The sequence below is a fragment of the Cheilinus undulatus genome, linkage group 11 (assembly GCF_018320785.1).
Source record: "Cheilinus undulatus linkage group 11, ASM1832078v1, whole genome shotgun sequence".
Taxonomy (NCBI): domain Eukaryota; kingdom Metazoa; phylum Chordata; class Actinopteri; order Labriformes; family Labridae; genus Cheilinus; species Cheilinus undulatus.
This window is the reverse complement of record NC_054875.1, coordinates 23,282,925-23,299,172: the sequence shown is the minus strand read 5'-3', so window position 1 is coordinate 23,299,172 and position 16,248 is coordinate 23,282,925. Positions and strand designations below refer to the sequence as shown.

The 16,248-nt window shown below is 40.1% G+C and overlaps 1 protein-coding gene across 2 annotated transcripts in view; it reads left to right on the top strand.

The window, feature by feature from the left end:
- Window positions 1-784: 784 nt before the first annotated feature.
- Window positions 785-16,248, top strand: part of cpne5a (copine Va) — a 156,076-nt gene continuing 140,612 nt past the window's right edge. For both annotated transcript variants that reach the window (XM_041799404.1, XM_041799403.1), the window contains exon 1: window positions 785-1,138. In XM_041799404.1, coding sequence (XP_041655338.1) covers window positions 1,029-1,138 — 110 coding nt within the window. In that variant the 5' untranslated portion in view covers window positions 785-1,028. The remainder of the gene's footprint in view (window positions 1,139-16,248) is intronic.

Genomic DNA, 16,248 nt, shown 5'->3' with positions numbered 1-16,248 from the left:
AGTGATTTACAGTGATCTCTTAAAAAAGTGTTTGCAAGATAGAGGCAATTACTCTGTGCAGTGATCCTCTCTTCTGAGATATCTCTGCTCACTGTGACTGATGGGAATTACCTGCCTTACACTACAAACCCACACACAACACACACTCTACAAGAATGTCCACAGAATCTCCATAGTGGTTTACTTATGAATTATTTGTTTGACGGGTGGAATTTCTCAACATTTCACCAGGTTGTTCAATCAGGAAAACTGTGAAATGGAAATGAGACTCCCTAGAGAGCACATGGGCTCCCATACAGTCTTGAGGAAGTTTGAGGAGCTGTCCAGATGCTGAAAAAGCATCAGGCAGCCTTTCAATTAGTAACAAAGGAGTCAGTGGCTTTGGAGGGACTAATGATAGTAATAGAGAATAAACAAACCATCCACTGAATGAAGGAGTACCATTTTATTTGTCATTAATGTAACATTTTTGGGCTGTTTCCATCAATCCAAACACAGCTTCACTCAACGATCATCTAAAAATGGACGAAATAGAGTCTAATGATGTATTCCAAGCTCTGAGTGCATATTTATTTTTCTGTCAGAGACTTTTACTATCAATTTGAAGCAAAATAACGATCAGTCCAGCCACAGATCAATAGCTTGAATCTGCAACGACTGTCATTCGCAGCCTCACATGTGGGAGAATGCAGACAGGAGGGGTGGAGTTCACAGCTTTGACTTTTCAAGCGCAAGCTCTGGCAGAAGAGCTCATTCTTTGCAGGCAAACAGAGGAGTTGGCGCTGATGCGTCCTGGCATGTGATCCCACTTTGGATCAAATCGATCTCACCCCCTCCCCACTGCCGCAGCCCTACATTAAACTTTCCATGCTGTTGCCCGTCCAATGGACAGCACATAGGAGGTTCGTCTGGACAGTATCAGCTCTCGCTCCGTCGCCCGCTGCGCTCCGGCTATCCTCCATCGTCGGCTCTTCAGGCTTCAGAGGCTCTCGCGCGGCGCGGGGAGCTGGCTCGGGTCTCCTGCACGCATGGAGGGAGACGTTATGGACAAAGTTGAAGCCACGGCGACGGTCCGTGACTTCGACCCCATCAGTGGGAGCATCCCGGCAACCAAAGTAGAGATCACCGTGTCCTGCAGGTGAGTCCACTCTGATGCTGATGCTGGTGTCTCTGCGTCACGGCTGGTGGAGCTGCGCGCGCTTTTGTTGCGTTAAGTTGCTGTAATTTGTTATGTGCCATTCAGGATTTGATTAAAAAAAATGCCAGATCGCAGCTGTGACTAATTTCCCCTCAGAAGAAACTCAATTATACATTTCGAAAAATAAAAAAAACTTTCCTAAAGGTGATTTTCATGTGCAGGGAAAATCATTGCAGATATTCTGTTTTTTTTGGAGACATTTCGTTAGATTTCTAAATACAGAATCTCCCATGTCACAGAAAATGAATAACACAATACGAGCTGACTAAGAATGCACAAACTTTTATCCCGTTGTGTGCGCGTTAATGCTATTTTATCATGCGCTTTGATGTCTATTTCGGTAAATCCCAGCCTCCGTCGGTGAGTCTCGCGGGGTCCACAAGGCTGTGTTTGTGTTTTACGCGCCAAGTCGCGTGCCACAGGCGATATCGACCGTCGTGAAGTTAGTTGGCGTGCCTGAGAGGTTTCCCCCTGAGGCGGCGTGTCGTGTGAAGCTGTGTTACCACCCGTGACAGGCTCTGAAATGACACTAGTTTATAAAAAAACAGTAAGCGTCGAATTTTCTGTACGTTCAGTCCACGAAAGTGCTCAAAAGAAACCCTGATTCCATCCAGAATACAGTGAAGAACACTGGATGGGTGGGGCAGCGCTGCTTGCAGGTAGAGTGTCTGTATGTATGCAGCTGCGACATACTGTAAAGTGGCTCTATATGGGTCGGCAAGTACAGTTGAATGTTCTAATTAACGTGTTTTATGGAAATTGGTGTTAATCTGTGGTTTCAGGGCCTCTTCAGATGCACTTCGTTTTGCCATAATCCACAGTGTTTAGTTCTTTGTAGCCCCTGGATGCATCTGTGTTATATGTATGTAAATGATGTGTTGTCATATGTGTGCTGCTGTTGGAAGTGATCCCAGAGAGGCTTCAGAAATTAATGCAATGTAAAGCCCCAAGGCAAGGAGATTTATGAAGCAAACACCCTGCTGCCATTGTTCCACTCGATCTTCACTTGCTTGAAGAGTTGTCTTGGGAAAAAACGGGCTGATTGTCTTCTCTTGAAATCAGAAAACCCCACATTTATGTTGCAATGCAGCTGACATGACTGATTAAGAATTTCGCAGAGTAGGCAGGTTGAGGTGATGGTGAAACTGTTTGTGCTTGTGGCAGCCCTCAGATCCATTGTTATGTAACAAAAATATTTATCTTTGCTGTAATCCGACTCATTAGTTTTGTATAAAGTTGGCAAATGGGATTCAGATTGGTCGTCTGTGGTAGTGAAGAACAGATGGACTGATTCTGTTTCCCTTTTGTGCACATTTATTTTTTCCCCTGACCTTTAAACTTTTAGCCATGCTGCGTTCATGCCCTCGGGCTGTGTCAATCTGCAGCTCCCTTGTCTGTCATTAATGTCTCTCCAAACAACGAATCGCTTGAGGACACAGTTTGATAGAAAAGAAAAAAAATAATTCCTGCTTTCAGTAGACCTTGAAACATTGTCTGCAAAGATTGCTACAGTAGCTCATGTCTGACCTTTGTGAACTGCTTCAAAGACTGGACCATAACCAGACCTCAAAAGTTGAAACAAACAGCCATGCATGTAGCAATTCCTCTCGCTGATGTGTAGTTGTGTATTTGGACCATCCAACAGAAGCAAAAAGAAACAATGGGTGCTACACCGGTGACAGGCACAAGCTTCACAACTCTGTGTAATTGATTTAGTAAGCCTGAAAGCTCTGAGGTTCTAGTGCACATGGAATTGAATTGCAGTATGCAACCCTACAGGCATCCTCATAACCCTCTGCCAATATTGCAGTGAGCTTCCTGACAAACTGGAGGGACTAAAACAGACTACTGTGAATCAAAAACAAATGCATATCACTGTGACAGCACATTGTCCCCCCAGCTATGGCTCTGATTACTGCTTCCAGGTTCAGAGAGCTATACCTCAAACTCAGCACTTAGACCGCTCTTCGTACTCAAGTGGCCTCTTTATGCCGACATCTGCCTCACCAAAGCATGCCAGTGAATACAGTTCAGTGGGTTACAGCCAGCGGTCCCATGGTGGGCCTTGATTCCAGCTCTAACATGGCACTAATAAAGAGTGTACATTAATTAATATTTAAGCAGCTCCTATGAATATTTCAGATGTGTCAATGCAGTTTGCTACATCATGCTTTAATTATGAACAAAATGTTAAATGTGAATCCTGCTGGATTGCATATTGTGCTCTTTCTATATCGCAGCTTACCAGACCATCTCAGAGTTCTCATGTACAATGACTTCAGGGAAACTGGGGCTTCAGCTCTGCTATTCCACTGTGAGGAACTCTTTGGTAATGAATGTTGGGGAGAATGTGCACACTGACTAAAACCACACAAACCCTACAGGCACATGGATCTATTTAATGGATAGATTTTCTCTTTGGCTCATCACAGAGCAGCTCCATGGACAGGGTGCATATAATGATTTGTAAATGTGCAGTTTTACTGTGTGTGACTGAGAAGGAGGCAGCATTGTTGATACGCTTGACAGCTGTGACAAAATTTTACAACTCTTATCAGAACAGAGCCAAGGACAAAGAAGTTATTGAAAGTGAAAGGTTTGATTTTGGCACGTCATTTGTTAGTCAGGAGGCTGCATGCTGGTGCAGTGATTAGAGCTGTGCTCTTACTGCTGGTTGGGCTTTTCTGTGTAGTTTGCATATTCTCCCCCTCCAGTGGGGCTTCTCTCTTGGTACTCAGACTTCCTCCTACAGACTTAAAACATGCTTGTTTGGTTAAGTGGTGACTTTGAATTTCCCTTTAGCTGTAAGTGTGAATGTTTGTCAGTTTCTCTTTGTCAGCCCAGCGATTGACTGGTGACCAGTCTGGGGTGTACTCCAATACTTGTTTATAAACCTACTCCTTCAGATTAAGAGACAACATACTACTTTTATTCTGAAAATTATTTGACTAAGATGACTCACTTAAAAGTAACCTTGCTGATTCAGTTTATTTCTATAAGTAAAAGCCTCCTTAAACACTCATGAGCTGTTATGATAAGCGGTTCTTCTTAATGAGGTCCACTTTTACCATCGAACATTTTAAGTGACAAACACAGTAATGCATCAGCACTTATAATCCAGTCGTACAGTATATTAAAACTTTGTCATGAAGTATATTATAATTGCATTATTATATTTACCTCTGGAAGATTTAGTATGCATGACTTAAATTTGCATTGGTATTGCACAACTTATCTAAGGCTATCAAGATTAATCACCTTCATCACAGTTAACTAAGATCCATAATTAATGCATTATTTTTATTTAATCAAAGATAAGCTCATGCTTTATTGCCACTTTCAGCACACTTTTGTTAAGCCAGCTTAGTGTTTCCCTGCAGCCACAGTGATTTGAAATAAGTCCGCCACTGCTCCTTAATGTCTCATTTCACTTTAAAAAATCACACTCATCAGCAGACGAGTCACAAGTCATCTGAACCTTATGTTATCAAACATTTACCTTTTTATTGTGCCTGTCTTTTTATCCACTTTAATCGAATTATGATCATTTATTACAGCTAGCCCGAATACTAACTTGAATGCTTACTGCCATATTTATTTGGGTCTGTCAGCCAGTTGCAGGCTGTTCTGTAATTACAGTACGCCATGCTGCCTGAGTAGAGCATAAAGGAGGAAGAGAGAGAAAGAGAGACTGTGATGCAGTCCCCTGTATTATTGTTACTTTAATATTTAGAAATAAAACTCAGCTATCAGCAGAAAAATAACTGTAGGGTCACAGAGATGCTGTACATTATGATTCTATTTGTTGAGCAATGTTCTGAGTCAAATATAGGTCTAAAATAATTTGGCAGTCGGCACAATCAGTCCACAAAGTTCAAACCGGTATCGGATCTGTACTCCGTATCGGCTGATATCCAACACCTAAGTATCTGAATCATATTGGGAAGGAAAAAAATGGTATTGGAACATCCCTAAAATTAATCATGATAAATATTGTTAATCTTTTGACAGCCCTAGATTAATTTTATCACAATAACAATATAAGGCTGTGCAATTATATAACCGCATAGTAGGCTGCAATTGTGTTTGTACATATAAGTACTTGTAACATTTACAAAAATGCCCACAGAAAGGCCTTTATTTTAAAATAAAAGGGAAAACTTTTGTGTATTTATTTATTTATTTTTTTTGGATAAGATTAAGTTATTTTTAAAGCAGTACTGTAAAACCTCAGTTTTTTGATGCAATTGAATAGTTAATATTTAAGTTGGGAATTGCAAATTTTAAAACCAGGGGTGTAAATGACCCGTTTCATCATGATACAATATTACTATCAATATTTTGGACAACAGTACGATATTTTCCAATATCACAAAATCTGCCATGATGCAATCGTGATTTGATTCGATGTAGAAGCCTACAATTGATATTGGACTATTTTAAGCATTAATTTTTTGCTGGTGCAGAAAAAAAATAGTTTTAGTGGTTTCATTTCTGAAAAGTTTCGGTATTTAATAAAATACAATCTTTTCAACAAATATGACAAAGAGGTTTTTTGCTTCAGTACTATTTTTGAATGTTGCAGATGTTTTTAATAACTTTAAATTAAAGTCCCCTAATAAATAATCATTGAAACTTGAATGTTTGCATGATGTGTAGCGAATAACATCTTTGATGCAACAACTTGTATCAAACTGGTATTTTGACATATTTCAGGTTAAACAAAAATTGCACCGCCTGCGATTTGGAAATTGCACTGGGCCATTTTGTGATATGATCTAAATTTTTGAAAAATTGGCCAGCCCAAACTGCTACTGTCCCTGAAGTGAAAAGTTAGAGCACTTGTACCACTGGTTAGTATGTAAGCTGTAAAATACACAGTTCTCAGAGATAAAAACACACCTTTATTGCTGTTAGGCTTTATGAATACCAATTCAAATTCAGAAAAATGTCATTTTTGTCTGTAAACGCATATCGGTCCAGAAAATATCAGTTCTTGATCTTAGGAACTACAAATAATTGACATTGACATCAGCCATGAAAATCAATATCAATTGACCCTTTTCTCTGCCTCTAACCCAATGGCAGCTAAGATCGGCTGCAGCCCCCTGCAATGGGTAAAGCTAGTGGATGGTTTTGTTGAATAAAAACCAAACCTAGCAGACTGAGAGAAAAGACAACAAAGACACATTTGATTAAAAGCCCAGATTTGTCCACTATATAATGAAAATACGATTTAGTCACACAAAAGGACACACTAGGACATACAGTAGCCTCAATCTTTACTGTGCTCCCTGTTGATAGCAGAACAACTGAGGGCACATTTGTAAGGTGTCACAACACTCCACAGGAATGTTGTTAGAAGTGAAATCAACTGACAAAGCCACCCTCCTTTCCACTGTGATCAGCCTCCCACCTGACAGCTCCAGCATTGAACTTTATCAGCCCCTGTCGCCTATTCCATCATGCCGGATTCAGTGCATCTGGTCCCCCTCTGTAGCTCGCTGTAACCATTCATCTGCTTTGATAGATTGGTTAGAGTAGCACTGCATCCAATCAATGCATTCCATAGCTCGGGGATCTGATGCCACCAGGCTGCTGCGCTCCTGAGGGATTCATTACCTGGTGAAAATCACACGAAGTCACATGACTGCTGGCGTCCTGGCAGGAGAAGATTCCCCCTGTGAATGAGGCCTCTGATTGCAGCTCCCTAGGGTCAATCTTAAAAGTTGAGGCATCCTTCTTGATCTGAGCTCTTCCTGAGGCAATCATCTCAGCAGAGTGGGGAAACCTAATGAAATCATCAGGACCATTAGAATGTATGGCAGCGCTGCTCGATCCGTCAAAAACAATTGCTTGAGCGGAGCAATTTGGATTCAAGCAGTGCAACATCCTATTGTTTATTCGAATTTGTTGTTATAGTCTGTAACTCGGCTGTTGTTCTAGTGTTAAATGGCTGCTGTAGCTCTAGATGTCAGTCAGGCTTGGTTACTCATTTAATCAATCCTTTTGTGACCCCTTTTAGGTTTAAACATCCTTTTGTTTTGTGCATGGAGAAAGCAGGTTAGAATTGGAACTAGTTTGCATTGTGCAAGAGCATAAAATATTCATAAAAGATCTCTGGAGTGAGAGAAATTTCAATTTGCAGTGTTTCTGCTGTGCCGCTCTTTTCATATCTTGTTCTGGGTTAAGACTGACCTGGGGCAAGCTTGCAGCTTTTATCTCACAGGATGGCTTATGTGTGTGAGTGATGTGTCGCATCTGTTTTGGGAATCGAGGCTGAGAGACACAGGGGTGCCAAGAGGAAGCAAATTCCTCTTTTCTAATTCTTCCAATTTTGGGGATGTTAAGATTGCAGCAGCAGAGTCTCACAGGTCGCCGAAGCAGATAATTATGCATGAACCCCTGACACAGTGAAAATGAGTTTGGATCCCAGGCTTTTGGCTGGTGGTGGTGTCAGTGTTATTAATATATTCTCATTTGGGATCTGTGACAGCAGAGGGGGATCCCATGGAAACAGTTGTGGTGCCATACTGGTGGTTTTTAACGCTGCATGTTGCCTGTGTCATCTCAAAGTGTTTATTGAAATGACAGGAAAAGTCAGGAGTGTCGTGTAACTGTTAGAAATCAAAGCCGTCCCTCTCTGCTCACAAGTATCAAGCTGCCTTTGTCACTATTTTCAGAGAACCTTGAGGGTCAGCGGGGTATGTTATCAGATTTATTTGTCAGGGGATATTTGACCCACGTCACAGTTTGTCTAGGAAATGTCAGTGCTGGTGGCAGACTTGTACAAAGTGTGACAGGTTGCTCTGTAAAATCTCTTCACACTAGTTGCACATGTTGAAGGTCTCTATCATGTTGATAGTCTTAGCCCAGAGCTTTGACAAGCTACTTACTGTCAGAGCATTGTCTTATCTGAATTTGAAATGTTTGTTATGTCAATTAAAATGGATATGTGAAAATGTAGCCAAAAGCAACATTTTTACAAGTGTGGGTGAGAATTTGTGCATGTGCTTTTGCTGCAAAGCTTTAGGTACAGTTTGCACATTTAGAAATAAAAAAAACAACTAATTTTCACTGCGGGGGAACAGATTATTGGTTAAAATGTATGAACTGGGTAAGATTTACTTAACCGCAAGCTACAAAACAACTATTCATCCTTGGCTTTTGTTGAAGCAGAGTTTGTTTAAGCCTAATTTATTCAGTGAAAGTGCAATAAAATCTACAACTTTCCCAGACTGAGCTCTGCTAAATTTCCACCAATGAAGAGACGACAGGGAAATAAAGACAGATAAAAAACCTGATCTAACTTGAGGAATGAATAGCCTGTTAATGTGGTAACAACATCATCAGACAACTCCTTTAAATGTCTTACAAGAGGCATTTCTTTGGAAGATTTGATCAACCTGGTTCCAACAATAACTTCTTTGTTTCCTTTTCTTTGTTTTAGGGGTGTTATAAAAATATCGATACACTGATATATAGTGATATTTCGTGGGGTAATACTGTATTGTGGGGGTGCGTGGTATATGCAGTAGATGGTATAAATGATATAAATTTGGTCTACGGTAGAGATTTGGACTCTACCGACCAGTTGCGATAGTGCTTGTTGATGACGTGATTTGGACTTGGTTCAGATTTAAAAAGTCGGATAGTGAGCAGAAAAATGTCATTTGCAAGATGTGTCGAGTGACAGTGCCTACAAGCAAAGGTAAAACGAGCAATTTGTTCTACCATCTAAAAACAAAACATGTTCTCGAGTATGAGGAGAGCCAGAAGATTTGCTCGACTCAAACGCCCAGTCAGTCTGCAAACACAGGAGGGAAGAAAACAGTTTGCCCTACTACTCAACCTGATGATTGAGTAGGAGACATGATTAAAACCCTTGATCCACAATATGTAGTGCCGAACTGCAAATACTTTAATAAGACAGAAATGCCCAAACTGTATGACCAGCTCAGAGAGAAAGTTGAAAAAGGCCTCCGTGAATTAAAGTATTTCGCAACTACTACGGACTTGTGGTCGAGTCGCACCATGGAGCCTTATATCAGCCTCATGATCCATTTCATAACTGATGAGTGGGAACTGTCCAGCTGGTGCTTACAGACCTCATATTTCCCTGATGAGCATACTGGTGAAGCGATAGCAGAAGGATTAAAGGATACGCTGAAGTCATGGGGTCTCAGGGAAGAATCTCAAGTGTGCATAACCACAGACAACGGTGCAAATGTGGTGAAGGCAGTGACTCTGACCGACTGGCTGCAGTGCTTCAGTCACAGGCTCCATCTCGCCATTGGTAGGTTAAAACTTCTCTTTGTAAGAGTGTTACATTAGAAGCTAGTTTTAATTTACTTACTCCACCAGGTTGAGTATACAGAGATTGCATAAGTGCAACTTGGCATAGCCAGCCAGCAAAGCTGTTATTATTGTATGCTGTGTATTATATTGATTGTGTTATTTGCTGGATGTATTATTTATTTTGTGTGTCCATGCCCCTCTAAGATAGCTCATCAGCATCCTAGGGTGTCCCGTTTCACATAACTTAATTACAGAAATATTTTTTTTATTGTACCTGCCTTTAGTGATGTGCAAATACGGGAGACTGGGGACAGTTGCAACACTTTTTACACTACTCTCAGTTATTCAGAGACTATTTGGACTAGGCACACCAAATCTTTACATATTAAACTTACATGTGTCTGCTAATTACCCATACCATTTAAAGATGGCTACAGATGACATAACAATCAAATATTTATTTGAATAAAGGAATTTAGATGTTGCAACTGACCCCAAACCTGGAGACAGTTGCAACACGGATCAGAGATGATTGTAACATATTAAAAAAAACATTAAATTTCACTAATTAACTTCTGCTTTTTGTCTCAATAAGCACACTATACCTACAATATTAAAGTGTAATATATTTAATATTTTGTTTTCTGTAAAACATAGGCCTACTTTGAGTCAATGTGCACATGTTGCCGAAGCTATAAAAACTTAATATTTCAGTGTTGAATACCTTTTTGCTGGTCCAGTACCCTGCAAGCGGTATCTTATTTTATGCCCTGCTTGCAAGATTGTTTCTTTTCTTGTGGAACCTGAATAACATGGTGTGGCATATGTAAAAAGGCATACTTAAAAACAAATAGAATACAATTTCTACATTTAGATGATTTATTCACTATATGACAACAAATAAATTGACTTTTCTCCTGTTTTCACAGGAAAATTTATGTGGCTAGTTTGTCCCATAGCACAACAGATAACAACAATAATTGCTCATTTTTGCCCAACAAGTTATTTGGGGAATTATTTTGTTTGTTATCAGCATTAATTTCTCATTGTCTTATAGTATGATTGCCTGTGACTTCTGTTCATCATGAGCAATGAAATATATTAATTGTGCTTATTTTGAACTAAAAATCTTCAAAAATACTGTTGTGTGATCTGTTTTGATAAGACTAGCTTAATTAGCATGGGGACGGTTACAACAGTTGCAACCGTCCCCATGGTATCAGCCTCCCCTAAATCAATAAATTGAATTAAATGTAGCCTGATAATATGGACACTGATAAAGATCTTTTTAAATTTTATGCTTGCATGGTGTAAAATAACTTTTATACCTTTATTTAATCTGTTATCAGATTACGGTATAGTAAATACTATACAGTATAGTTACTCTACAGTAAATACTATGTAGTATTTTTATGTTTTGTTGGTAGAGATGTCTGATGCTCTGTGGATGAAACTAAAGTAATAACAACTTTTAACTTTGTTAACAGAGAGAAGTGTAAAAGATCCTCGTGTGGAGCATGCAATTGGCGTGTGTAAAAGGATCGTGAAAGCCTTTTCAAATACATGGAAAAGGAAGAGAGAATTGGCCACTGCCTAGGCTGAGCTACACCTGCCTCCTCACCGGCTCATCACTGAAACACCAACAAGGTGGGGGTCACGCCAACAGATGATAGAGCAGGTTCTTGAACAGGAGAAGGCCATATCACAGGTCCTGAGAGCAGATAAAAAGACCAGACATCTGGTACCTGCTTGGCAGGACATTGATGTTTGGAAATCTGTAAGCAAGACCCTTAGCCCCCTAATGGAGTTCACAGATGCACTGTCTGGGGAAGAATATGTCAGTGTGTCATACCTCAAACCTGTGCTTCATCTGCTAAACAATACATTTCCTCCTCTTTCTGAAGATGACACAGACCTGACAAAACACATGAAGACGGCTATCCTCCAGTATCTTAATGAGAAGTACTCTGACCCTGCTACCAATGACCTGCTGGATATGGCCACCTTTGTCGATCCATGGTTCAAAGACACATATACGTATAGCTGATGACAGAAGTCAGTACATCATGACCAGAGCAGCAGCGGGAATTCAGGCACTGCTTGAGATGCAAGCTTTATCTGCCACAGAGTCACCCCCACAAACAAGCACAGCAGCTGCTGGTAAAGTTGAGGAGAGAGAACCTAAGAAGGTGAAACAGAGTCTGGGCAGTTTTTTTCAAAAAAGCATCCACTCAGCCTGGCCCAGCTGCTCTCTGTGACAGAGATGCCATTGAGGTGGAGATAAAAAGTTACCTGCAGTCACTGGAGGTTGATGGAGAAGCTAACCCACTAGAGTGGTGGAGGCTGCACCAGGCTAATTTCCCTGGGGTGGCAAGCCTGGCAAAGAAATATCTTTGCATCCCTGCCACCAGTGCTCCATCAGAGAGAGTATTTAGCACTGGTGGCAACATTGTCACATGCCACCGGTCTGTGTTAAAGCTAAAGACTGTGGACAAGCTTGTGTTCCTGGCTAACAATCTATAAAAGGATGGGAAGCAAGTGAACTGGAGTAAACACCAAAGATTAGTGTTTGTGTTTGCAGCCTGATTTTAATTTGAAATATGTATTTTTTTTCTGAAAAGATGCTAAGTGTACTTTTAGTACTTCTTTCTTAAACAATATCTGCAACATGAGAGATTTGGTATTGAGTAACACTTTTGCACTATAGAACAAAAGCCTGTTGTACTAGAAGTAGTGTTATTTAGAGTATCTATTTTATTTTTGTGTTCTTTAAGATGTGGAAAAATTAGTGTTTGATAATTTTTTCCCTATTTTGCATTACAGAAAACAACCTGTTGTACTTGAAGTACTGTTTACAATATCTAGTTTATTATTGTGTTCTTGAAGTGAGAAAATATTGTCGGCAACCTTTTCACAGTTTTTGCCATCTGCATTATAGAAAACCTCTTTTACTTGAAGTACTGTTTACAATATCCACTTTATTTTTGAGTTCTTGACCAACTGTTGTTGACAACATTTTCACTATTTTGCATTACAGAAAACAGCCTGTTGTGCTGTTTTTATTTAAAATATCAGCAATATTATTTGTGTTCATTTGCACTATTTTGCACCACGGAGTGCTGAGGTTTAATTTTGAGTTTTGAGATCTGCACAATAAATGTTCTCAAATTCACAATATATCTGTTTTTGTTTTATTGTTGTTGTTTTATTTACTTATTTATTTTTATCAATTTAGCTTTGCTAAGGAACTATATAACCTATTCAGAAACACTTTCTTTATAATTTTTACACTGAAGTTTATATCGCGACATATACCATTACCATGAAGGGATTCAGTTTATACCCCGATATGAATTTTAGGTCATATTGCCCAGCCCTACTGTATTGATATTTTAAAATGCAGTATCGATATTTTTTAAAGTAATAATTTACTTTGTTGGTGTGGTAGTTTGTGGTGTAATTTCACCTTCTGACTGCTAGTTGGCGACAGGCACCGCCAACTAGCCCCTCCTCCCTGAGCCACGCCCCCTCCTCCCTGTGCAGAGCTGGGGTCTGACGTTTTCTTGGATGCTTTGACTCAGTTTCATGAGAGAGAGTTCTCCAATGCAACTGATTTATCCTCTAAAGTTATGTATGAACCGATGTACCGCTTGTTTTACATCAGAGATAGTTAAACAAGCGCTTGATTTCTGTGCGAGATTGTAGGAGTTGCACACAATTTATTAAATTCTCGCAACAAGTCAGACACTTGTAATGCAGGAAAATCCTGCAATCCCCCGCATATCACGCAGCTAACTGACAAACCGGTGGGAAACATGGTCAGAATCAGCAACAGTTGGGTTCATGTCCGAACAGGCCCCCTCTTCTCACCACAGCAGACAGAAATATTCATGGTCCCTCACAGGTGTGTGGGGGCAGGTAAGCCGTGAATATCGGAGGGGATCAGTTCCCATACAGAGTGAGCGGTCACCTGATGATCATTTTTAACATTCAATCATCAGGGATCAATAAACTGAAAGATGACCACTTTTGTCTTTTTATTCCTCGCGTGCATGTTTCTCAAAGCGCCTTGGCGATATTTATGATTGTTGTTTACGCTCGTAAATAAACCTTATTCACATGGAGATTACGACAGAAGCTCTTCAACCTTTATAAACATAGGAGTGTTGACAAAAGATCACAAAGGCATAGAGACAACAGGAGAACTGAGACATGCAATGTGTGTGGATAAGAATAGTGAAGAGAGAGAAAATGAGTAGATAAAGTCAGTGGAGGACAATCAATCATCATGAAGAATATTTACCAAAATACATCCTTACCATTATAAATATGTTAAATGTTACAATAAACAGTTTCCTAAGTATTTTTTTTTGTTATTTGTTAAGTCTATCAGATTTCAGACTCATTTGCATGTGGGGAGTCCTTTTTGACAGCGTAGATAACTTTACACCTAATGTTGGTATGATACAGTCCCAAAGTTACTCCTGATGTGGCTACCATGTGCTACTTGATTGTGAAACAATGGTATTTCATATCTATGGTCTAATATTAGGGTAGCTGGTTGGCTTGGTTCATAGAGTAAAAATGTTGGTATCAAACTTTTAAAATATGTAAATGTAGGATTGTAATGGTTAATTTACATCTGGAACCAGAGCCTTTGAAAAAGTAGCCAGGCACTGTTGAGCTCTATTGCATCTCAAGGGAAGAATTTAACCAATCAGAGCTCAGAAAACTGAGCAGAGACTTGTACCTTTCTTTTTTAATTATAAAGCTCAACTATACTAACCTTGCAAAGCAGATGGATACGCCCGTTTCCTTGTTTCTCACTGGCGAATCCATCTTGCAAAGCTCCTGTCTGAACCGTTTGGGCTCGTTTAGAAAGTGACAGGACCAATCAGCGACGAGGGGCAGTACTTTCGGGCACAGCAGAGTCGTGAGCGAGCAGCAACAAGAGGCTGGTGCCATTATGGCAGAAGACATTAGTGTGGATGCTGCTAAAGCGCCAGTTTTATCAGAACTTGACGACATTTCTTCGTTAAAAGAAGAACAAAGAACAGCAGTGAGTTGTTTTCTTTTCAAAAACAACAAAAGTCGTATACTGACATGTCTATAGTTGCCATGGTTCGTGTTATGCAGTTTTATATGGAGTTTATTCCTCGGTAGCAGCAAACGCGCACCTTGGTAGCGGCGTATCCGACGACTTAAGGTTGTGACAGACAGAACGTTCATCCAATCACCCTCCATTTAAAAAACAGCCATGAGGTACACCTTGTCTACCTCTGTATATTTGAAGTCTAATAAAAGGGTAAGTAAGTCTGATAAAATGGATTGAGGTCATTGATGATATTTCTCAGGATGGTGAATCCTGGTATGTTTATAAGATGTTTATACTTTAGAAAGCGTAATGAGACATTTGTTCCCTGTCAGTTCATTATAGTTTATAGTACCTCTTCTTACCTGCTGTGTGTTTCTATCATTTATTGTGTTTCAGCATGAGTAAACCACCAATTAGAAAGCTCCATTTCTTTGTTTTATTCTGTATGGTCCATCCATCTCAACCCTCACTGACATCAATCTCTACTTTATCTTCTGGGAATGTTTTTTATCTTTTTTATGTGGATCACTACTGGGATTGACCTGGCTCTTTTCACTCCACACTTGACTGAATTCACGGCGCGTTCCCTTTTTCCGTCTCCATTTAATGATCAGTGACAGTCATTTCAAAGCCTTAGTATGTATGAGCTTAGAAATGATTTACTGTGCCTGATTCATCTCGTAGTGTATGATTTAAAGCGCCTTCTGCCCAAAGAAAACATGGTTAGTGTGTTCGGCAAAGATGTGTTTTTCATGAATCACTGAGATGATGGGAAATTGGCGTGAATTCACAGATGGCGGAGTGCAAAGTGCTCTTCTAGGGTTATAAAAGCTATATAGTATCTGTGGGTGCATCTCCCTCAGCTCCTTGTGATAAAAAATAGACTTTCTCTGCACAAACCCCTCCCAATTAGCAGTGATGTTTTTCATCGGTCAGATGTTAGTCACACACCAAAAGCCAGTCTGAAGCAGACAGTCAACCCCGATCTACATTCTCATTTATTATACCACCAGAGGAGCAGTTTTATGACTGAGTCTCTGTCAGTGCCCACGAGACGGCCGCCTGGGGAGCGCTCTGCTGCAGTTACTGTGAACCTGGAGAGATCCCAAGTTGAACAGAAAGTGAATAATTAAACAGATGGATGAGAAGAAGACACCTGGTGCCATCACAGTGAAGGTCAGCAGATGTGAGTGCGTGTCTCTAATAAAGAGACCAGATTGCATGTTGGAGGATACGGAGGGGAGTTTATAAGAAACAGGCATCAGCAGTTTTTATTATCATGGGACTCACTTTTTCAGAGATAATTCAAAAAATCTAACATAAAATCCATTGTTTTAATTTGTTTGGTAAAGGTTGCATTGTTGCTTCTTATGACCTCTCCTGCATAATTCATACTCCTAACAAGTTTTTCATGAATTATAAAAAAAATACCCTGAAGGACAAATGAATTTTTCAGTGTAAATAATGGGAATCCTCAGTCTGAAAAGGGTCAACAAACCTCCATTGCAACACATTGCTCCCCTGTTTGTTTACCTTCTCTTTGACCTCTGAGAAGCTGCTTAAGGGTATATTCAACAAAAGTAGACCTGGTGACCCCTGGGTGTGTGAGTGGAAGGAGAATGACTTCCCTCTGTGAAAAAGAAGTGGGGCCATAGGG